General features: G+C 44.6%; 1 protein-coding gene across 4 annotated transcripts in view; it reads left to right on the top strand.

Annotated features, from left to right (window-relative positions):
- LOC117534730 (zinc finger protein 678-like) overlaps nt 1-25,681 on the top strand; it is a 101,459-nt gene that overhangs the window by 32,381 nt on the left and 43,397 nt on the right. The window contains exons 1-2 of one of the 4 annotated variants that reach the window (XM_034198973.1): nt 34-221; nt 530-595. The exons of 2 other annotated variants lie outside the window; for them this stretch is intronic. In XM_034198973.1, coding sequence (XP_034054864.1) covers nt 36-221; nt 530-595 — 252 coding nt within the window. In that variant the 5' untranslated portion in view covers nt 34-35. Of the gene's footprint in view, nt 1-33; nt 222-529; nt 596-25,681 lie in introns of those variants that run through there. One more of the 4 variants, XM_034198974.1, reaches the window with a different exon arrangement.

The following is a 25,681-nucleotide window of genomic DNA, read 5'->3' as shown; positions in this document are numbered from 1 at the left end:
TATCTTTACGGCAGTTCACTACAACATCAGACATCATGGCCTCCACAGCTCCGGATGATTTACCGGAGAACCGGGAGGGTTTAGCGGCTTCAGGAGACACCGTGACAACCAGGGAAGACACCGGGACACCGGGGGAAGACACCGAGACACCGAGGGAAGACACCGGAACACCGGGGGAAGACACCGGCATGGCAGGATCCCGTAAAACAACCTTCGTTCAGGTGAGTTAGCACCGGGAGCTAACCGGAGCTGATGCGAGCTAGCTGCTTCTGCCAGGGGTAAAACAGTTTAATACAGTATTAAAACTGTTTAAAACTGTATAAAAGCCTGCATATAAAACAGTGATCCAGCTCAGGCTGTACAACAGAGGTGATTCAACAAATACACACAGTTCTTGAGTAAATGTACTTAGTTACTTCTCACCTCTGCTATGAACCTACGAAGTAGCTGTATATTTGTTTTGTTGTGTCTGTCGGTTGTATTGAGTTGTCTTGTTTTGTGTCAGCTGTAGTTGTGTTGATTATTACAGAAACACAGCGGGAGAAGGAGCACTGAGAGCAGCATGGAGGAGAACAAAAAGACCCCTGGAGCTCAGGTCAGTGTGCACTTCATCACAATATATTCCTATCACTGTTATCCCCAAATGAAAGATCACAACCTGTTTAGAAAATACAATATGAATGCACTGTTTGGTTAGAACGTTGCTGTATACGATAATACTTTAATGGTCAATTCTGAAATGTGACTTGCATCACAGCAGCTCCATGTGTAACATCAACATAAACAAATATCAAGATACAATAAATGAAAAACAAACATTTAACATAACAGCAGGATCAGTGAGAGAAAACCTGCTCAAAGAGCCTTCAGTGTGCATTTTGATCTGGATTCAGCTACTGAGAAGATTCACTGGAGCACAAAGGATGCTTCAGTCTGACTTAATTGATTCTCCATTAGATGGTAGCAGTTCATATTCTCTGTTCAGGGGTCTCATTTATAAAACCTTGCATAGGATTCTCGTGGGAAGGTGGCGTACGTAGGACAAAGCAAGTAAATACGCACACAAATATTCCGATTTATAAAACACTGCGCACGTCCTACACCGGGACAATCACAATCAACTCGAAATGCGGCGCAGCTTCTGCGGGCTTCACGTAACGCCCATATTTGCCTATACATAATCAAAGAAACTCCCGTATTAATATCCATTCAGACTGACTCCTAGCCGTGGGAAGATGTTTCAAATGGGGGGTGCTGTGGGGATGACACCAGGGCCGGTTCTGACCAATGTGCTGCCCGAGGCAAGGTTTTAGCTGGCAATGAAAAACCTCCAATACAAAAGACCAATACACTACAAAAAGAGAAACATATTGACATGGTGGACAGCTTATATAAAAAGGCTTCAAATGTATTTAGTATGGTATGAACATGTTTCAACTGGGGGGTGGACTTCACATCCTCTATGGCAGGGTTTCCCAAAGTGGGGGTCGCAAGATGATTTCAGAATCCTCTTGATGTGACCCCTGAGGTGTTTATTTTTATTTTTTTCAAATATATTTTAAATTATTATTATTTGTATTATTAATAATAATAACAACGTGTGCTTAGATATTTTTTATTAAGTAAGTCTGTTTAATAGGTAAAATAAAAATAAAGGCATTTTGATTCTGACAGATTTACGACGGTATCATTTGCAGCTCAAAGGTCACTTTACAGCACAGTAAATATCACAGATGTAAAACACACATCAACTACTAATATATTTCTTCTGAACAGCTCTTTAATACATTTTTCAAAATGAAACATTGGTTAATACCAACTAGTGAGAAGGCAGACAGGCCAGCGGAGAAGGCAGCGGAGGAGAGCCGCCATCACAAAGGCCATCGGAGGAGGAGGAGGAGGAGGAGGAGGAGGAGGAGGAGGAGGAGGACCGCAAGGTGGTCCGTAAGCAGTCGGACCAGCCTTCATCCAGTACGGATTCACATGCCTCATTATCAATGAAGCACAACATCCCCAATGTGTAGTGTGCACTGAGGTTCTTGCCCATGAGAGCTTAAAGCCCGTAAAAATGCTCAGACATTTAAACACGAAGCACCCCTCTCTTGCTACTAAACCAGCAGATATTTTCCGCCGAAAGCAGAGAGAATTGCAAGGCCAAAAGAAAGTTATAACTAACCAAACAACAATCCCTACCAAGGCTCAAAAGGCATCATATGAGGTGGAATATTTAATTGCACAGGCAAAAAAGCCACACACAATCGGGGAAACCCTAATTAAACCTGCTGCTATCGCTATGAGTAGGGCAATGCATGGGGATAAACAGGCACGGGAGCTGGAAGCAGTGCCGCTGTCTGACGGGACCATATCCCGGCGCATCACGGACATGGCCCAGGACATCAAGTGTCAGCTGATTGACAGAGTGAAGAAAGGGAAATATGCTTTGCAGTTAGACGAATCCACAGATGTGTCAAACTCTGCCCAACTGCTTGTTTTCGCCAGATACAGTTTTGATGGAAAACTTAATGAGGACATGCTGTTTTGCACCCCGCTGGAGCTAAAGTGCACAGGCGAGGAAATGTTCACACAACTTGACAACAAAATGAAAGAAGAGTGACTGTCTTGGGATGAGTGCATCGGTGTGTTTACAGATGGTGCTGGAGCAATGCTGGGGAAAAAGAGAGGACTGAAAGCAAGAGTCTTACAAGTGGCACCCCACGTTATCTTTACGCACTATATTATCCACAGAGAAGCTCTAGCGCAGGGGTCACCAACCTTTTTTAGGGTGAGGGCTACTTTCAAAAAATAAAACAAGTCGGGGGCTACTTTTAGTCCTCTTGTTTTTGTTTTTTGCAGTGTATGTATTTAGCACATTTTAACATTATTTTATGCTTACCTTTAACCTTTGTGTGCTGTTTGGGTCTGTGGGACCCGTTTGCAGTGTTTACTAAAAGAACATGTATTCAATTTAATTATTTTAACCTGCTTTATTTGGGGGTGGACGGACCTCACATCCTCTAGGGGGGTCCTCACCTCCTCTAGGGGGGTCCGGGGGCATGCTCCCCCGGGAAGATGTTTTTTAAAATGTTGAAGTTAAATGCATCAATCTGGTGCACTTTGAGCACAACATGAATTGATGGATACAGCTCCCAACACTCAGATGAAAGGGAGCTGTATACTTTTCAATAATCCAAACATCTTTAGAATATGATCACAACCAATAACAAATCATTTAAACTTGTGTATTCTTATCTTATGTTACCTAGTTAACATTCTTTATTTTTCTTTATGTATATTTTACTAATCACTCCCCTTTTAAACTGTTTTTTTTTTACTGTACTATAGCACACATTGGAATTATTTCTTACTTTATCTATATTAAATAGATAAAGGTGTGCTCTCCCTAGCTCTCTCGCTCGCTCTCCCTCCCTAGCTCTCGCGCTCTCTCTCTCTCTCTCTCGCTCACAGAGGCTGTGTTCTCCTCCGTGGCGATGACGGCTTGCGTTAACAAATAATAATAAATATATTTGTAAAGTGGGGGGACACAAACAGGGTATCGAAAAGAGCAGGGGACATGTCCCCCCGGTCCCCAGTGGAAATTACGCCATGCGTGTGTGTGCGTCAAGTGCAATAAATATATATGCAAGTTGCAATACACACAGAGTAAAACTCTGCCCCTCATGTGTTGTATAGGCTGGCACGACTAGGCTGTTCAATGGGGCTGATGTGTAGATTCTGCCAGAAGGAAAATCAGCGGGGAGGTGCCACATTGCTTTTCTTCCCGACTGCAACTCTGGTTCCGCAAATCAAGCAAGAACGTGATTCGTCGATATTCATTGTGGGGGTGGGGGAGGAGGGGTGTTAGATAGATATAGAGTTGTAGTAAGTAGATAGAGTTCGCTATGATTTAGGTTTCCTTTATGCATAGGGTAGATAATTGTAATTACATTTCCTTTTTTGTTTTGTGTATTTTATACATTTTGGATTTGCTTGGCGAGCTATTTTTAGAACATGCCGCGCGGGCGACTAAGTGTTGGCTACCCCTGCTCTAGCGAGTAAAACGCTTGACCCAGAGCTTAAAAGTGTTCTTGAGACGGCGATAAAAATGGTCAACTACATCAAATCCCGTCCACTCAATACCAGGCTGTTCGCCAGTCTCTGCAACGAAATGGGATCGGAGCATCAGGGCCTGCTGTTCCTCACAGAAGTCAGGTGGCTTTCAAGGGGAAATGTTCTCAGCCGCCTGTATGAACTGCGGGACGAGGTGCGCTTATTTCTCACGGAGCATGGGTCCCAGCTCGCTGACCACCTGACAGACCCTGACTGGTTAACAAGGCTGGCATATTTGACAGACTGAACAGACTTAACCTGTTATTGCAAGGTGAAAACACAAGCATCATGTCCTTGATTGATAAAATCTGCGCATTCAAGAGGAAAGTCGCTGGACTGCGCGAGTTGAAATGGGCAGGATCGAAATGTTTCCTGAGCTGGAGGAATTCATAGAGGAAAATGATCTTAGTGTTAACTCTGTGAAGAAGTCTATCACCACTCACCTGCAAGCCCTCCTGGAACACTTTAACAAGTATTTCCCAGAGGAAACAGCTCCCGAAAAATATGACTGGATAAGATCACCATTTACCGTAACGACCGCAAGTCATCTGTCATCCGACATGGAGGACGCACTGACTGAACTGTCAAGTGCTCGCACATTAAAGACAGCTTTTAATGCGAAGACGCTTGCTGAGTTCTGTATTTCAGTCGAGAGGAAATACCCACAGCTTTCCAAGGCCGTGATGGATGTTCTGACGCCGCTTGGCTCCACATATCTGTGCGAAAAGACTTTCTCGGCACTGACATACATAAAAAACAAATACAGATCTCGTCGAAACGTGGAGGATGATCTCCGAGTAGCCACGGCGAAACTGTGGCGCACACTGTAGGTGCGCCGCGTTTGGGGGTGCGGGGGCTAGTGGAGCCTCGCAAATGGGGGTGCTGAAGCCCCCTCAGCACTCCCCCTTCCCGCAAAATGTTCTCAGCCGCCTGTATGAACTGCGGGACGAGGTGCGCTTATTTCTCATGGAGCATGGGTCCCAGTGCGGCGATCTGTGACGACCACAGGAGCCAGTTTGAAATATCGTCAGGTTTTATTCTGCAACACATGGGATTGACACACAGATCCACAGTTTAGCCAAACTATAATAAGATGTTGCTCTGTCTGCAAAGTAAAGTTTCACATCAGTGACGTAAATGCCACGTGCACTCCTCCACACCGTTAGCGGCTAACTAGTTAGCTGGAAGACGGCTAGCTCAGTTTAAACTGTGGGTTTTCTCTGGAAGTTTTTCCTTGTACGATGTGAGGCTAAGGACAGAGGGTGTCGTTTTTCTCATACTGATATTCTGAACAATCTGTGCTGTCGTATTTGCTGTAAAGTGTCTCTGCTGTAGGCTATTTTATTATATGTACAGCACTTTGGCTCCACCAAAAATCGTTTATAAATGTGCTATATAAATAAAACTTGATTTGATATGTACAATTCTTTTAAAAAGTGATACACTACTACACTACGGAAACTAAAGACATTTAGCTTCACATAAAATATAAACAATAAATGCAGATGGATTAAACACAAAATAGTACACGTAGATCACAATTATTATTATATTTACAACTGAGTGAACAGAGCAACAACTCACCCGACGCTAAGAATCCTTTGACACTGAGGGATTTCCAAAATGCACCACATTCAGTGCAACACTAGCTTCCGGCTGCGGAATTTCAAAAATAAAATAAAATGACAACTTTAATTCAGGATTTAATAAAAAAAACATTAATTATTTACACTGTTACACCAGCTCGCTGACCACCTGACAGACCCTGACTGGTTAACAAGGCTGGCATATTTGTCTTGCATATTTGACAGACTGAACAGAAATTGCAAGGTGAAAACACAGCTTTTAATGCGAAGACGCTTGCTGAGTTCTGTATTTCAGTCGAGAGGGAATACCCACAGCTTTCCAAGGCCGCGATGGACGTTCTGACGCCGTTTGGCTTTCTCGGCACTGACATACATAAAAAACAAATATAGATCGCGTCTAAACGTGGAAGATGATCTCTGAGTGGCCGTCTCCAAAATTAAGGGTGGACTTGCTGTGCTCCATTCATATTGCCCACCCGTCTCATTAGGTGAGATTAACGCTGAAAGCCTACGTATTTCCCAAATTAAAATTTGCACCACAACAATGTTCATATGTTTACTACAGTTTATGTCTTTAAAGTTTGCACCGCAACAATGTTCACTCCTAATTCACATGTAGATTACTTTGACTCACAAGTTCTGCTGTTATCTTATATTAAATTGCTATATGTAAAATCATATCATGGTTGTCAGGCTGTTCTGTTCTTGTGTGTTGTCGTTATGCGCGTGTTTGGATACGCCTATTAGTAGAGGCTTCTCAATACTCAAATTTCCCCTCTTCTACTCCTCGGTCCTCCGGTAGTGACCCGGAAATGAATTTCAGCGCGCCATTTTGAAGGACATCTAATTTCTCTAAATGCAATTCGAGGATCGAGCGTCGAGGAGGCTCTCTGGAGGAGCTCTAACCGAGGATACACTGATGGTTCCTCCGCGGATGCATTTCCGGGAACGGTGGAGGCGTGACGCATGGCTGGACATATCTCAGCCAATGACAACTCTGCATGCATCCCCTGGATATTATTTTAGAAACTGCTTTCATCGCAACGCAATGTTTCCAGAGAGAACAGCTGTGAGGTCCGTGTAGAAAGCAGAGCAGTGTGTATAATATATATCACTCAGTATAACAGGCCTACTCTCTGTATTTGCCTTAGTTTAGTAGATAACTACAAACAAAGAGTCGATATTTTTCTAAGACCATTTAGTGCTTCACATAATAAAATACACAACGGCTGTAGCCTGATTATGCTTTAGGAGCTGTAGGTGTGTGTGGTACAGTGTGTAGGTGTGTGTGTGGTACAGTGCGTAGATGTGTGTGTGGTACAGTGTGTAGGTGTGTGTGTGGTACAGTGTGTAGGTGTGTGTGTGGTACAGTGTGTAGATGTGTGTGTGGTACAGTGTGTAGGTGTGTGTGTGGTACAGTGCGTAGATGCGGCGGACAGACGGGTCTCAGTTGGTTTGGTGTCCTCTGCTTACTTTTAATATTTGTAAATACAACTTTTGGCCCGTAATTTCAATTCCCCATTTCAGCGACCAGAGAGAGGGGGGGATATATCCAGTCTCTGATTGTGTTAGGTTATTATGAGAGTGCTCTCATACTTTAAATTGTATATATTTATATAAATATATTTGTGTGTGTGTCCGCATTTGTAGCCTGTTATTGTCTCATTATACAGCACTGTTAATGAATCAAAGTAAATATATAAGTGGTCATGAACACATGTGTCCATCAGACAGAGGGCTGCTGTGCCTCCTGTCATCATTAATGGACGTCTCTTTAAAATGACCGCTCAGAGGAGAGGAGTTCTCATTTCTCTAACCGCCTGCTGCTTCCCCTCCTCTTTCCTCGGTTCTCCTCCTCAGTCCTCCGCTCGCATCTCCTGTGGGCGGGACTAAGTCTCGAGAAGGAGGGGAGTCGAGGAGGGGACATTTTAAGAATTGAGAAGCCTCTAGTGTGTGCGTCCTGTGCACACGTTTTTTTTTTCTTCAGTCACCACGTGATAGTGGGGGCTCGCCAGTCTCTGTTATTTTGGGGCTCGCGGGCTGAAAAGTTTGGGAACCCTTGCTCTAAGGGGGTCCGGGGGTATGCTCCTCTTTTTTTTAACATTTTATTGTAAAGTAAAATGCTTCAATTTGGTGCACTTTGAGCTAAGTGCAGATCCCCTGTCCTCCACCAGGGGGTGCTGCAGCACCCTCAGCACCCCTACTTCCCATGGCCCTGGACTGACTGCAGGAAGAAGATCGCAGGAAAGGCAGATAGGACATCTAAAAAATACTTTTCACACCGAGTCAGATGTTGGTTCTTTTGGGGAGGTGGAGTCAAATCATATTGTTTGGTGGATGCAGTTTGAACCAGAGTAGCAGCATGGAGGTCGGATCGTCACCAAAATAAATAAATAAGTGGTCCGAAAAAATTAATGCCCAAAATAAATACACATAACCTTCCTCAGGCAGTGTGTCGATGGGTGTTTCTCAATGTCAAGCAAGGATCCTTCAGAGCCACTATTTCAAGGATGCTGCGTCATCGAATCCCGCCGAAGGACTGTTCCAATCAGTAGCGTGGCGTGGGGGAAAATGTAGGGGAAGCCCATTTTTTGGGTCGGGGGGTGGTCAATAACGTAACCAGATGAGTGATTACAGCGCCCGGTATCATTTGACACACATTTGTATCACACAGATGCAGGACTTGCACACGCCTGTTATCTAACCGACAGGTCCGCACGCACTCTCCAGCTGAAACTCTCTCCTTATTAATTTAAGCATTTTACTTATTAATGTATGCAGACAATCACACAATCTATGTGATTTTTGGATTTACCGTGCCTCTCAATTGCCCGTGACAGGTTGGCAAGGTCGATGAATCCTGAAGTTGCCCAAGGATTGTTCAGGGAGCACGAATCCTTGTCAAAAAGAAGACATGTCCAGCAAATTAGACGCTGAAGTTTAGCGCTTCCAGTTAGCCACTCCGTGCGGACATAATTGTCCTCATTGAACGTCCGATTCTCTCCCTTTTTCCTCTGCGTACACACAGCTCGAGTGCGGGCATTTGCCTGTCATCTGATTTAATTTTTAGTTGCTGCTGTAGCGGAAGTTTAGTAAAGTTATGTTTGATTAAGTACGCCAAATCTCCACCCTCCATAATGCTTCATTTGCTTGATAATTTCTAACGGCGGTGATGACAGTTACAGTATTAAAACTGATGTTGATGTGATTTGATTGGATGGCAGTGTCCAATCAAATCGCCAGCCGCCAGCCGCCTCTGAAGGGAAGCAAGAGGCGGCTAGCTTCCCTTGGCATGGCCCTGACCAATCACAGGTTGGCAGGGGCATCACGTGGGCCTCATCTGATTGGTCAATCCCTCCATTTTTTTCACCAAGGGAAGCTAGATTCGGCTGGCCTCCTCTCGCAACAGTGAGTGCAATCTACTGTTTCACCATAACATCTAGAGGGGCGCTGTTTGTTTTCACTCTTTGTAAAATACTCAATGAGAATGGGGGGAGAGACGGGGCCGGCAGCAACACACAGCAAAGGAGAATTATCGAAACAAACAAAGTGTTTGTATTTATTTATTTAAATTATAACTACAATCCGAAAAAACAGGGGAAGCCTGGCTTCCTTGGCCTCCGGGAGAAAACGCCACTGGTTCCAATGTCCAGGATTCTTGGAATTCTACAGAGGACTGAGTCCTTCGTTGCAGGAAATTTCAAGGCTGCTCATGTGGATCATCGGCGGTCTTAAATTACCCACAATTATTTGCGCACGGACCAATTTCCAAAATCTTTGGCGAACAATGGCTGAATCCAGGCAGTAGACATTTAAATGTAAGTATGTTCAGTGGCGTAGAAAATGTGTTGGTACATATGTTACTTTGTTACATTTGTTAACACCATAAATGTGTTCCGTGAAAGTAAAGCAAGTTCATAATTAGCTATGTACATCGTGAGGTATTTATGTTAGGCACACAGTTTATGTTGAAACCGTTCGAGAGACTGGCAATTCAGTGTGCAACTCGATTTTGACAGGATAACAACTAGTGACTTCTAGAATTGTGTGAGTAACATTCTGTTTTTAGGCTTCTCTGTTTCAGTGTGTGTACTCTGTATCAATGCTCTGTAGTTGATCTGACTGAAATTGTGATTTTAAATCTCAAAACCGCTACAGTATCTGTCAGACAGAAACTAGGGACAAGTAATTTGACTGAAACCTTAAAACTGAACTAACTGACTGCTAGGGTTAACTTTGATTTAAACATTTGTAGAATACTAAGAGCTTTATTGAGTAGGTGTAACTGTATTAAGGGTTAAACTCATAATGTTAGAGCCATTTTACCTTTTGTTATTATTGTCTGAATGTTAGGCTTAATAATATAAATTAGATTATACTGTAAATTATCGGCTATTTTTGTGAGTCACATTATGGTTTAAAATGCATTCATTTAATGCTCACTTATTATTTGTGATATGTGCGTCAGTATCACGTGCATGGCTATGCCTATATATGGTAGGTTGATAGGACACAGCTGAGGGTGATGGGACGGGGAAACGGAAAAGTCTTTTGACCGTGTTCTTTTTGTTACTTTGGAAAATGATACACCTTTGAGTTACTATGAAGCGAAGAAATGTGTCCTCCTGTATGTACCGTGTGGATCAATGAATAAAGCTCATCTGATTCAACTACGATCTCCGCTGAATTGTTTGGAAACAAAGAGAGGCGCGTCAAAACCCACAACCCCGATAGAGGTGGCTATTAAATTGTAGTCAAAAGACTCCGTAAGCTGTGGATAAAGACTTCGAAGGACAAGCACAGGATTCGTGTGGATTTCAGCTCTGCTTTGGAAACAGCGAACGGACGTTCTAAAGTGCCGAGGAGGAGGCCGTGAGTAAACCATGCCGGCCCGGAACTTATGAATGAGACGCTGTTTACAACGGGATCGCTTCGTCAAACAATGCAAGTACTGATGTGTGCATGTTACGGATGCTTGACAAAACGAAACGGGAAATCCATCCAGTGATATCCTGATGCTTACTGAAGATAATCCGCAATTGCTGTTGGAATGCTTAAACAATGAAATGCATTAACGAACTATCACGCAGTTAAGGAAGCGGACGTTAAAGGAATATTTGGCACAAAAACAGGACTCGCGAAGAGCTGTTCTTGGAAATATTAATGACTTTATTTCATGTGGATTAAGTGAAGAAAAAATTAAATACACAATGGATCCTGATATACCTCCAGCTGATGTTGCCGCCGCAGAGGAGAGATTTAAAACTCTCAGCCAATCGCGAAGAGGAAAACTTGGAGCATGCACCCGCAGAATGAATGAAATTAACCCATTACTGGTGCGAGGTGGAAATATGGAAAAGGTGGATGAAGCTGTTGCAACGTTCAAGATGTTACTCAATGAATTTATGGAATGTCATGGAATTGTTCAAATGCTTTTATCTGAGGAAATAAGGGAAACTGAGAGAATAGATTGGTATGAACCAAAAATGTCTGCATTCACGAATTTCCATAAGGATGTGGAAATGTGGAAAAGCTCTCAAATGGATCCTCAGATACTGATTGAACCCCATGACAGTGTTTCCAATGCATCAACCAGGAGGAGCTCAAAAGCAGGATCAGCAACTTCTTCTGCTTCCTCAATCCACCTCAAAATGGCCACAGAAAGAGCTGCCCTCCTTGCCCGGGCAGCAGGATTAAAGGAAAAGCATGCACTTGAAATGGAAAAGGCTCAACTGCAAGCTAGATCCGAACGGATAGAAATGGAAGTCAGCCTAGCTGAATCTGATGCAAAAATGAAAGTCCTGGAGCACTTTGAGACTGGTTCACAAAATCCAACACAAGGAAAATATGATGGCATGAATGACTATTTAAAGGACTACAGATTAAAAACACATATGTCAATGGATGCAGAGCCGTCTCCAATTTCCTTTGCTGAGTTCGGAGCCATTCCCAAGACACCACTTCAAAGGCTTCTACACCAACAACCAAGACCACCAGAAAATATTGATAATGCAAACCAAAGCTCTCAAAACACAGCTAGAGATGCAGGAATTACAGGGACAAATACTAATGACAATTTCCTGACTGTGATGCAAAGACAAAATGACATTGTTAATTTACTTGTACTTCAACAAAAACAAGCATCACTGCCCACTAGGGAAATCCCAGTCTTTGATGGCAATCCCCTGAATTATCAAATATTTGTGAGGGCATTTCAACATAGCATTGAGGAGAAAACCACCAGTAACCAGGATCGATTATATTACCTGGAACAATATACTTCGGGATCCTGCAGGGAACTGGTGAGAAGCTGCCTTCACTTGGATGCTAATAGTGGCTTTGCTGAAGCTAAGAGACTGCTAAAAGTGCATTTTGGAGATGAGCTCAAGATAGCAAGCGCATATATGGGAAAAGCTCTCAACTGGAACACTATAAAGGCAGAGGATGGAAAGTCGCTGCACTGTTATGCACTTTTTCTGAGAGGCTGCTGTAATGCAATGAGGGATCTGCAGAGCATGGAGGAGCTGGACCTGCCATCCAACCTACGGCTCATTCTTTCAAAGCTACCTTATAAACTAAGGGAGAAGTGGAGAACAGCAGCTTGTGATATTCTGGAGCGGAGCCATGAAAGAGCAAGATTACCTGACCTTGTTGTATTTATTGAAAGACAAGCTAGAATACTTCAAGACCCTCTCTTTGGTGACATTCCCGATCAACTTAACAGTACAAAGGCGGCTTTCAAGACCAAGACTCTTGTTGATCCATATCGAAATAAGAGCAAAGGGAGCAGTTTTGCAACCACAGTGGCTATAGTGTCAGACAGGCGTGCAGAGAAACTCAAAGAAGACAAACCACCTGTTAAAAGCTACATTTCCTCCACTAGCAATGACACCTCATGTACTTTTTGTACAAGTAAACATCCTTTAGCTGAATGCCATAAAATACATTCAGTATCTCATGAAGCTAAAATTGAGTTTCTGAAAGAGAAGGGACTATGCTTTGGCTGCCTGAAGGTGGGGCACTTGAGCAGGAACTGTAACAGGAGAATGACCTGTCAAATCTGTCATGCGAAGCACCCAACTATTCTGCACATTAAAAGATCTTCAAAGCCTGAAACTGAGACCTTTAAACATGGTAAGGCAGAGAAGCAGAGTGGGGGAGCAAGGCCTGATGAGACATCCATCAGCAGTGCTCTTGTTTCAGTAGGAGAAGGTGAAGGAATCGGGGCTGGTAAAGACAGCATACTTGCCATAGTGCCAGTGAAGGTGAAACTCTGCCATGGAAATAAAAGCATACTGACCTATGCATTCCTGGACCCTGGTAGCACCGACACATTTTGCACAGAAGGGCTCATGAGGCAGCTTGGTGCTAGAGGACGGAGAACTGAAGTCCTTCTTCAAACGATGGGAACAGAGAAAACAGTCAGGAGTTTTGAGGTAACGGGTCTAGAAGTGGGACATATGGAAGATGGCACATATATAAACTTGCCCAAGGTTTACACTCAGAACAAAATCCCTGTTACCAAAAGAAACATTCTTACCCAGGCGGACCTCAAGAAATGGCCTTATCTGCAGGACATCCAAATAAAAGAAATAGATGCTGACGTGGGACTTCTTATTGGAGTAAATACTCCAAAGGCTATGGAACCATGGAGAGTTATAAATAGCCAAGGAAATGGCCCATATGCAGTGAAAACACTGTTAGGATGGGTCGTTAATGGTCCACTTAATGCTTCCACAGATCTGGATGATGAAACCCCTGTGGCATTAGTGAACAGGATCTCAATTGTTCACCTTGAGAAGCTAATTGAAAGACAATATATTAACGACTTTCCAGAGAAAGAGTATGAAGAGGAAAGACAAATGTCAGCTGATGACCGAAAGTTCATGCAGATTGTATCAAGCTCGGTTTCTCTTAAAGATGGCCACTACAATTTACCTATTCCTCTAGATAATCCAAACATTATCATGCCAAACAACTGCCAAATGGCAGAGCAATGAGCAATGTCACTAAAAAGGAAATTCCAGAAGGATCAGACCTATGCAGCTGAGTATAAAGGCTTTATGAGTGACATTATCAAAAAGGGATATGCAGAGAAAGTACCATCGGACGATCTACATGTGGAAAACGGCAAAGTGTGGTATATACCCCATCATGGTGTCTATCATAAACGTAAAAAAACGATCCGTGTGGTCTTTGATTGTGCATCATCCTATAAAGGCAAATCCCTCAACAGTGTACTCCTTCAGGGCCCTGACTTGGCAAACTCATTGATTGGTGTTCTACTCGGGTTCCGTCAAGAGCCCATCGCCATTATGGCAGATATTGAGGGGATGTTTCACCAAGTGCGTGTAAACGAGGAGAACATAAACTTGCTGAGATTCCTGTGGTGGCCTGAAGGAGAAACCAGCACAAATCTGGAGGAATACCGGATGAGGGTCCATCTCTTCGGAGCTGTTTCCTCTCCAAGCTGCGCAAACTTTGCATTGCGGAGAACAGCTGAGGACAACTGTGGCAAATTTGATGGAGAAGTGGCAGAAACAATCAAATCAAATTTCTATGTGGATGATTGCCTCAAGTCGCTAGCAAGAGAAAATCAAGCTATAAGCCTTATTAGGTCTCTCAGAGAAATGTGTTCCCTTGGTGGATTCAAACTGACGAAATGGATAAGTAATAGTCGAGTGGTGCTAGAATCCATCCCTGATGAAGACAAGGCTAAACAGGTGAAAAACTTGGTTCTGGACAGGGATAAGCTGCCACATGAAAGAGCACTAGGGATGTACTGGGACATTGAAAATGATATATTCAGTTTCCGTGTGACTGTGAACAACAAAACCCTTACAAGAAGGAGTATACTTTCCACTGTCAGCTCTGTGTACGATCTTCTTGGTCTTCTCGCCCCAATCATATTGAAGGCAAAGCAAATACTTCGATTACTCTGTAAAGCCCAATATGGATGGGATGAAGAAATTCAGGTGGAACTCTCAAAACCATGGCAGAAATGGCTCAAGGATTTAGACCAGCTGGCAAGATTCCAAGGTTACAGGTGTGTAAAACCCAAGAACTTTGGAAGAGTGAAAACTGCACAGCTACACACCTTTTGTGATGCAAGTGAAGAAGGATACGGTACCGCAAGTTACCTGAGATTCCCCAATGACATGGAGGAGGTACACGTAGCCTTTGTGATGGGAAAATCAAGAGTTACCCCATTAAAAGTCATGACAATTCCAAGGTTGGAACTCACTGCTGCTACATTGGCTGCACAAATGGACAAAATGCTCCGATCAGAGCTACAAGGAGAGCTTCTGGAATCAGTATTGTGGACTGACAGCCAGTCAGTACTGAAATATATTCGAAACAGGGCTAAGAGGTTCCACACTTTCGTGGCAAACCGGATTGCTGTTATTCATAACCTCACAAAAGTGAACCAGTGGCGGTTTGTAGACACCAAAAACAACCCCGCTGATGACGCTTCAAGAGGATTGAGCATTGAATCCTTTTACAGTTCAAAAGGATGGCTTCAGGGTCCAGAATTCTTGAAGAAATCTGAAGCACAGTGGCCAAGTATTCCAAAAGAACTTGGTTCTCTCCTTCCAGATGACCCTGAAGTACGCAAATAAGCTATTGTCACCAGCATTGTCACATGTAAGATGGAAAAAACTCCAACAAGCAAGCTCTTGGACTATTACTCTTCATGGAATTATCTAAAAAGAGCTGTTGCATGGATAATGGAATTAAAGACAATCCTCCTGCAGATGAGAGAAAAAAGAAAAGATGGCTCCACTGATCTTGGAGCAAGGCAGGATAAAGGAAAGAGACTGAAGGATCAGATGCTTCTGCTCAATATGCCTACAGCTAATGCACTAAGACTTTCAGTAGAGGACACAGAAAATGCTGAAAAAGCCATTATTTGCCACGAGCAGAGACAGCATTTCAAAGAGGAAATTGCCTTGCTGGAAAAAGGAGAACAGTGCAATAGAGGAAGCTCCCTATATAAGCTGGACCCTATCATTGATGCCGGGCTTCTGAGAGTTGGAGGAAGAACTAGAAAGATGGCTATGCCAACTGAGGTCAAACATCCAATGATTCTACTGAAACATTCTAATATCTCCAAGTTGATATTAAGCCACATCCATAATCAAGTTGGTCACTCAGGAAGAGGTCACATGCTCTCCAAACTCCATCAACGTTACTGGCTATCCGCTGCTAACTCTTCAGCAAGGAGGATCATAAAGAACTGTGTGTTTTGCAGACGCCTACAGGCTAGAGCTGGAGAGCAGAAAATGGCCGATCTCCCACTTGATCGAATAACACCGGATCTTCCACCTTTCACTCATGTCGGCATAGACTATTTTGGACCCATCGAGGTGAAACGTGGCCGAGCTCATGTCAAAAGATGGGGAGTAATCTTTACCTGCCAGGTAAGCCGTGCTGTCCACCTGGAAGTTGCCAGTCATTTGGATACAGCTGCATGCATAAACGCTCTTCGTCGATTCATCTGTCGTCGTGGCACAATAAAGAGCATCAGAACAGATTGAGGCACCAACTTCATCGGCACACAAAAGGAACTGGAGGAGTCTGTAAAACAACTGGATAACAACAAAATCAAGCAAACACTACTCAAAGAAGGAATTGATTGGACATTCAATCCCCCCTCTGGAGCTCACCATGGCGGAGTGTGGGAGAGGCTAATACGACTGGTTAAAAAGATCCTCCATTCTGTCCTGAAGGAACAAACATTGGATGATGATGCTCTGCACACAGCCTTGTGTGCATCTGGACCCGGTGACGACATTACCTATTGACGCAGCAACCACTGTAAGTTATATTCTTGTTTAATTAGACTTCTCGGTTTCATTTATTCGACTCTGTATAATTGTTACTGTAGCTTAAACGGCTAAATCGCTTTTGAGAGATTTTAAATCTCAGATCTGCTCAGGCGAAACCTGCTTTACAGCTCTCAGCACTCAAGCCTGCATTATTAATATAGGCAGGGCCAGTCTATTGATTGCGTGAAGTAGAACCGCGTGACTCAGTCATCTTTTAGCTCAAAAAGCATTTAAATACCGCATTTAGAAACTGATGAACTCAGTGTGCATCTGGACCCGGTGACGACATTACCTATTGACGCAGCAACCACTGTAAGTTATATTCTTGTTTAATTAGACTTCTCGGTTTCATTTATTCGACTCTGTATAATTGTTACTGTAGCTTAAACGGCTAAATCGCTTTTGAGAGATTTTAAATCTCAGATCTGCTCAGGCGAAACCTGCTTTACAGGTCTCAGCACTCAAGCCTGCATTATTAATATAGGCAGGGCCAGTCTATTGATTGCGTGAAGTAGAACCGCGTGACTCAGTCATCTTTTAGCTCAAAAAGCATTTAAATACCGCATTTAGAAACTGATGAACTCAGTGTGCATCTGGAGCCGGTGACGACATTACCTATTGACGCAGCAACCACTGTAAGTTATATTCTTGTTTAATTAGACTTCTCGGTTTCATTTATTCGACTCTGTATAATTGTTACTGTAGCTTAAACGGCTAAATCGCTTTTGAGAGATTTTAAATCTCAGATCTGCTCAGGCGAAACCTGCTTTACAGGTCTCAGCACTCAAGCCTGCAATATTAATATAGGCAGGGCCAGTCTATTGTCGCCCATCAGCTGTAGATAGTTAACTAATTAGAGGGGCGTGCCCCTACAGCTGTGAGAACTGAGCAATCAGGTGTCCATTTTAGGTATCACTTTCCTGGAGCGTCAGCGTCAGACAGGCTAAGACTGACAAAGACATTAGAGTCCTACGGGAGTCACGAGGGAGGCAAAGAGGAGGCAAATCCTACTTTGATTGAGCTAAGTATCGTTGGTGTTTTTATTTTTTCATTTTGTTGTTTAGCCCCTCATGCTATAATCATGTGTATTTTCTCCATTCCTGTTCATGTGTCTTCTCGCAATTATCACTGGCCCCGTGTATCTCGTAATCGATATAACCGGCCTGCTCTCGTCTATCCCACGTGCTCCACTGAGATCCAACATCTAGTTTCAGGTGGCCTGTGGAACTGCCAGTCAGCTGTTCCCAAGGCTGACTTCATCTCTGGCTACGCCTCCCTGCAGTCTCTGGATTTCCTTGCTCTCACTGAGACCTGGATTACTCCATCCAACACATCCACCCCAGCAGCTCTCTCCACTGCATATTCCTTCTCCCATACACCCAGACCCACTGGCAGAGGAGGTGGCACTGGTCTCCTGCTCTCTCCCAAATGGAGCTTTTCCCTCTTCAAGCTACCTAACTTCACTCCTTCCACCTTTGAGTTCCATGCCGTCACAGTAACCCATCCTATACAGTTAACCATTGTTGTTCTCTACCGTCCGCCAGGCGCCTTGGGGGACTTCTTGGAGAAATTAGATAATCTCCTCTCACACATCCCTGAAACTGGCCCTCCCGCTGTACTTCTCGGAGACTTCAACCTCCAGATGGGGAAGATAGACGAACTAACATCTCTGTTAACCGCCTTTGCTTTCTCACTGTCTCCGTCCCCACCGACTCATAAAGCTGGCAATGTCCTTGATCTCATATTCTCAAGGAACTGCGCTACTTCTAACCTCTCTGTAACCCGCTCCACACATCCGATCACTTCTTCATTTCATTCTCTCTATCCCTTTCCAAACATAACAAACTAATCTCTTCCCATCCTGCACTTGTCCGCCGTAACCTTCGCTCCCTCTCCCCCTCTACCTTTGCCTCGTCGGTGCTCTCAGCCCTCCCTTCCTCTGATTCGTTCCAACTACTGCCTCCAAACTCTGCTGCAGAAACTCTCCTCTCTACTCTCTCATCCACTCTGGACTCGCTCTGTCCTCTCACATCTCGGCAGGCTCGTCAGTCCCCTCCTGCTCCATGGCTAAATGAAGCACTGCGTGCTAATAGAACCGTCCTTCGGGCAACAGAGCGGAAACGGTGGAAATCCAAACACCATGACGACCTCCTAACCTATCAAGCTCTCCTCTCCTCTTTCTCTGCTTCGATCTCTCAGGCAAAAAGCACTTTCTTTCAAGATAAGATCCAATCCTCCTATTCCAATCCCAAAAAACTATTTTCCATCTTCTCCACCCTCTTGGACCCTCCAAAAGCTCCTCCCCCCTCCTCCCTTCTGTCAAGCGACTTTGTTAACCATTTTGAAAAAAAGGTTGATGATATTCGCTCTTCTTTTTCTGACTCACCTTTACTCACCACTGGGTCACCAGACCCTCCTTTCACCCACACACTGACTTCCTTTTCCCCTCTCTTTCCAAGTGGGGTTCTTACCCTCATTACCTCTGCCCGCCCTACCACCTGTCCTTTGGACCCTATCCCTTCAAACCTCCTTTAGACTATCGCTATCACTTTCCAAACAGTCTCAAGGAGGCAAGAGTAAACCCTCTCCTAAATAAACCCACTCTCAACCCATCTGATGTTATAAACTACAGGCCTGTCTCTCTCCTCCCGTTCCTGTCTAAAACACTTGAACGCGCTGTCTTTAAACAACTCTCCTGTTATCTCCATCAGAACAACCTTCTGGATCCGCACCAGTCTGGTTTCAAGGCAGGTCACTCCACAGAAACTGCCCTCCTTGCTGTCACTGAGGAACTGCACAGGGCTAAAGCAGCCTCCCACTCCTCTGTCATCATCCTTTTGGACCTGTTTGCTGCATTCGACACGGTGAATCATCAGATCCTCCTTCGCACTCTCCAAGAACTTGGAGTTTCAGGCTCTGCACTTTCCCTCATCACCTCATACCTCAAAGACCGCATCTACAGGGTTACTTGGCGAGGGTCAGAGTCCGACCCTTGTCAATTAACTACAGGGGTCCCTCAGGGCTCTGTTCTGGGTCCCCTCCTCTTCTCCTTGTACACAAACTCGCTCGGATCTGTCATTAGCCCGCATGGTTTTTCATACCACTGCTACGCTAACGACACCCAATTAATTCTGTCCTTTCCCCGCTCAGAGACCCAGGTCGTCGCACGCATCTCTGCTTGTCTAGCAGACATCTCTCAGTGGATGTCTGCTCACCACCTCAAGCTCAACCTTGACAAGACTGAACTGCTTTTCCTTCCGGGAAAAGATTGTCCCACTCTTGACCTAACAATCAACATCGGCACCGCTGTTGTTTCCCCGACTCAGACTGCAAGGAATCTGGGTGTGACCCTAGATAACAACCTGTCCTTCACTGCAAACATAGCTGCTACACCCCGCTGCTGAAGATACACGCTTTACAATATCAGGAGGATACGTCCCCAGCTGACTCAGAAAGCGACTCAGGTTCTGGTCCAGACTCTCGTCATCTCACGCCTAGACTACTGCAACTCCCTCCTGGCTGGTCTACCTGCATGTGCCATCCGATCTCTGCAGCTCATCCAGAATGCAGCGGCTCGTCTGGTCTTCAACCTTCCTAAATTCTCCCACACCACGCCGCTCCTCCGCTCCCTTCACTGGCTTCCGGTAACTGCTTGAATCCACTTCAAGACAGAATCCACTTCAAGACAATGGTACTTGCGTACCATGCTGCGAATGGATCTGGCCCTTCCTACTTCCAGGACATGGTTAAACCGTACACCCCGGCACGTGCACGCCGCTCTGCATCAACCAAACAGCTCGCTGCACCCTCGCTGCGAAGGGGACCCAAGTTCCCATCAGCAAAAACACGTGGGTTTGCTATCCTGGCTCCAAAATGGTGGAATGAGCTCCCCATTGACATCAGGACAGCAGATAGCTTACACACCTTCCGGCACAGACTGAAAACTCATCTCTTTCGACTCCACTTCGAGCGATAGAACTATTAACAAAGCACCTATATACTAATAAAGGACTGGCTTATCTAAAGCTAGTTGAGTAGCACTTGAAATGTTTTTGCTCTATGAAACCTGATGTACTTATATGATTCTGTTTTCTTGAAGTTTATATTTTGTTGGTCGAATGCACTTATTGTAAGTCGCTTTGGATAAAAGCGTCAGCTAAATGCAATGTAATGTCTGTTGCCGGACTACAGTAAAGCTCAGTTTCTGTAATAAACTGGCAACAGAGTGTTTGGCCTGGTATTCATTAATCACACACAGCATTATACATACTGTTGTTTCTGGTGTTTGCTCAAGGGACTAAGGAACAGACGGAGGCATTTATACGCCTCCCTGTTGAGCACCGGCACCTGTTCATGGGCGGTAGGGACATGGCCGCCAGTGGTTATCGGTGAGAAATAAGTGAGATTGTTTAGGTAGTAAATATTGTTCAAGATGTAATTTAATCGCTGCTTTCTCCTTATTACCATTTACATAGGACAATTTTGGCAAAATTGGGGGTTGACGGCTGGGTAACCGACGCCCAAGCCAATTTATTTTTGAAAAATCTCAAAACCAAGTACAAAGTGGGAAAGGTTATATAGACATGATTATATGTATTATGTTTTCATAAATTAATGCGTGCATGTATTTGGTCTTCACTGTTCAGGAATGCAAGTGTCCCGCCTCAGGACAGGGCACTGAGGACGGGAAACCCACGGCAGCGACTTGGCCCTGGTTTGTCCTATTGGATGAGGCATTAGGGTAGTCTGCGGCGGTCTCGCCCCCCTGCCTGATTGCCTCCATCCAAGAGGACAATCCAGGGCCAAGCACTGCCCAGGAAGGTCAGAGAGGGCATGAGGATGAGGAGGGAAAAGAGAAGGAGGACACAGAGAGACAGAGAGGAGGAGGCGGAGGAACGGAAAAAAAAGGGAGAGAGAGAAGAGCAGCAGAGGCCCGAGAAAGGTCCGACAGGTTCTTAGCTCTCTTAGAGCATTTTGTCCCAAAATAAAAAATTGAATTCAAATTAACCTTGTTTTGACTTTGCCTCTTTTGTTGATAATTGTGGTTTATGCTACAATGTGTACAAAAGGTTTGCAGACATCAAGCATGATATATGAAGACAAATTGTATTATTCAGAATCAGAAACGGTTTTATTTCCAGGTAGGTTCACACGTATGAGGAATTTCACTTGATGTCATGGTGCATACATAACATTTATAACAGAAATTTCAAAAAAAGTGCAGAGATAGCGAACTATATTAACAACACTAACAAAATATGGATATATAGCAATACAATAAAGCAGTAATTTAAAGCAAAATATAATGCAGTGAATTATAGAATATAAACTTTGAAATATGTGCAGTAAGCAATATTTGAACAATATTTGAATGTATCATCATTAATCATCATTAATGTGATGCATATAGAGTCTACGTTGTGGCTGAGGTAAAGTGTCAGTGGGGGGGCCGGGCCTTGTTTAAGAGGCCGGTAGCGGAGGGGAAGAAACTCTTCAGGTGGTGAGAGGTTTTGGTCCTGATGGAGCGTAGCCTCCTGCCAGAGGGGAGGGGGGTGAACAGTTTGTGTCCAGGGTGGGAGGGGTCAACCACTATCTTCGCTGCCCGCCTCAGGGTCCTGGAGGCCTGCAGGTCGTGGAGGGATGGCAGATTACAGCCGATCACCTTCTCTGCAGAGCGGATGACCCGCTGGAAGAGGAGGTGAGGATGGACTCGATGATAGAGGTGTAGAAGTTCACCATTATCATCTTTGGCAGCTTGAATTTCTTCAGCTGCCTCAGGAAGAACATCCTCTGCTGGGCTTTTTTGATGATTCTGGGCGATGATGGTGATTTTATGATATTGTTATGGCTGTTTATCCTCCAGGACTTTTTCAAGGCTGCAAACAGGAGAACGTTTTATGTTAGTTTAGTGGTTCAGTCCTGGAGAGATGATCATTTTACAAAATACAGTTACTCAAGTACATAAGCAGATTGTGACATGGGATTTGAGCAATGTTCTTCACCTGTGCAAAATAGTCATGGTCCATGGAGCAACAGCAAGTGCGGACACCTCGTTCACAAGGGTGGTGGATGAGTTGGTGGCCGGCCGCCATGCTGCTCCACTCTCACTTTCCCCAACACCTTCATGCACAGTAGGTGGCTGGTTGTCCTCCTCCAGGGCGGCATCTTCTAGAGGTTGGTCGTCCCCAACCTCGACACATATATTGTGTAAAATTGCACAGGCTGTCACAACCTGTGCACAAGGCAGAGCAAAAAAAAGGACAAAACAAAGTGTGATGCATAGTATTTTATGTGACTATGTAATTGTTAGGCATTAAGACAGTCTTAGTATAGCAGGATAAAGATATTAGGATTTCAATTAACTAATTTGCTACAGAAACATTAGAATGATTCATTACCTTGAGGACAAACTCATGATGTACTTAAAGTGCTTCTAAGAAGATACACCTGCGGGTTTTCATCACCCCAAAGGCCCGCTCAATGATTGAGCGCCCCCAGGAGTAATGGTAATTAAACCGTTGTGCTGCCATGCCTCTCACTGGCCTCTTATATGGTGTGATAAGGGCCAGAGGTACCTGTAGACATGGGTAGCCACCATCAGCTAGGATGAAATACCCTGGTGGAGGGTAAGTCCCCCTGGCGTAGATGGGGCTGTTCTTAAGGATCTGTGCATCATGCAAGGATCCTGGGTAACCAACACAAATGTCCACATAGTGTCCCTGATTGTCACAGACGCCCTGCAACACAACTGAATGGAACAGCTTCCTGTTGAAGTGGTCTTGACCATCAGGGCCACCTGGGCATTTGATTCGGATGTGGCAGCTGTCAATTACCCCAGCTGCCTTTGTGAAAGGCTTGGTGGTGAGCCAACCGGGCAAACCCATCACCATCCACCTCCACGCGTGGGAGACAGACAAACTGGGGCAAGAAGGCCACCACTTCATCCACCATCCTGTCAATGGACGGCAGATACACATCGAAGACACGGGAGACCACTCTGTAAGCGGAGCCATTGGCAACCCAAAACAGAAACACCTGGGTCTCCAGAGTTGGCGCCCAACAATCAATCAATGTTTATTTATATAGCCCAATATCACAAATGTTATATTTGTCTCAGTGGACTTCACAGTTTGTACAGAATATTAGTATGACAATACGACACCCTCTGTCCTTTGACCTTCACATCGTACAAGGAGAAACTTCCAGAGAAAAACCCCACAGTTTAAAGAGGGAAATGGGAGAAACCTCAGGGAGAGCAACAGAGGAGGGATCCCTCTCCAAGGACGGACAGACGTGCAATAGATGCCGTGCCATCCGTGTTGCCTCTCCGTCTTCAGCGCCACTAGGAGCTGCTGGATGGCCTCCCTGCCCAGCCGAAAGTCAGGGCGGGGGTCCACGTCTGCAAAATATCTCTGGAGGACTGGCACAGTGGCATTAATAATGCAGTAATGATGGGCCTGCACAACATAAAGAATAGAGGGCAGTTTCAGTTTACTGGACATTTGTTTATTGTTAACCTGTTAAGCCCTGAACTGTTTTTCAGATTGCAGGCTCGAAAATGACATTCCCAGAACAAATTACTATATTTTCACTTCTAAAAGGGGAAAATTAATAATCTTTTTTCTCAAAGCAATGATAAACCTGTGAGTTGGATGTAGAAGAGTCAGAATCAATATAGATGGAAAAAAAAAGGAAATTCAGATTTAAACATATTAAAAAAAAATACTGTAATTGTAATATACATGGGTTGGATTTCGAGGCGTAGTTGTGGGGGAGGGGGTCTGCAGTTCGGTGGACTAAAGATTGCACCACTGCTTTTTGCAGATGATGTGGTTCTAATGGCTTCATCGGTCTGCGACCTTCAGCACTCACGGGATCGGTTCACAACCGAGTGTGAAGCGGCTGGGATGAGGATCAGCACCTCCAAATCTGAGGCCATGGTTCTCAGCAGGAAACCGATGGACTGTCCACTCCCAAGTAGGGAATGAGTCCTTAACCCAAGTGAAGGAGTTCAAGTATCTCGGGGTCTTGTTCTCGAGTGAGGGAACAATGGAGCGTGAGATGGGCCGGAGAATCGGAGCAGCGGAAGCGGTACTGCAGTCGCTTTACCGCACCGTTGTGACGAAAAGGGAGCTGATCCAGAAGGCAAAACTCTCTGTCTACCGGGCCATTTTCGTTCCTACCCTCACCTATGGTCATGAAGGATGGGTCATGACCCAAAGAACGAGATCGGATACAAGCGGCCGAGATGGGTTTTCTCCGCAGGGTGGCTGGTTTCTCCCCTAGGGATAAGGTGAGAAGTTCGGTCATCCGGGAGGGACTCGGAGTTGAACCGCTCCTCCTTCGTGTCGAAAGGAGCCGGTTGAGGTGGTTTATGCACCTAGTTAGGATGCCAACTGGGCGCCTCCCTAGGGAGGTGTTCCAGGCACGTCCAGCTGGGAAGAGACCGAGGGGTAGACCTAGGACCAGGTGGAGGGATTATATCTATTCGCTGGCCTGGGATCGCCTTGGGATCCCCCAGTCAGAGCTGGTTGATGTGGCCAGGGAAAAGAAAGTGTGGGGCTCTGCTGGAACTGCTACCCCCGCGACCCGACCACGGATAAGCGGGAAACAAATTAAATTATAGTGTCCGTCCAAAAAAAAAAAACATTCCTTATAGTGAAAACCACCCTTGAATGATGGGATAGTAGACAAAAAGCTCTAGGAATCCAAACTATAACATATAATAAGTACCCTGTATCAAGATGTATGCAAAACAAGTTAAATTTGACCCTTTTAGAGAGGTTTAGAAAAAAAAAACACCTCTGGGGTCATTTGGGTGTATTTGCCATATCTCTGGAACCCATTGGTCGATTTTGATGATCGACACCTCTTTTGAACCATTAGAGCCAATAGAATCGAGAGGGGGTTCCTAAATCCATCTACACATTACCATTGGGGAATGAGTGATGCACAGCCAGCATGCCCAAAACCGGAAACTGGGTTATGCTCTCATACACTCTATATGAAAACTCAGTTTATTTACATGAATATGATGATGGATTATCAGTAATAATTTCAAAGTGACACAGAGACATTGGATTAACCTTCAGCAGTGTTTATATGCGTTTTAATGCTATTGAACACAACTTTTGATCAGAAAACAGCAAAGGTAAGACC

The sequence above is a fragment of the Gymnodraco acuticeps genome, unplaced genomic scaffold (assembly GCF_902827175.1).
Source record: "Gymnodraco acuticeps unplaced genomic scaffold, fGymAcu1.1, whole genome shotgun sequence".
Taxonomy (NCBI): domain Eukaryota; kingdom Metazoa; phylum Chordata; class Actinopteri; order Perciformes; family Bathydraconidae; genus Gymnodraco; species Gymnodraco acuticeps.
The sequence above is the reverse complement of the archived record's forward strand: the minus strand, read 5'-3'. Positions and strand labels throughout refer to the sequence as shown.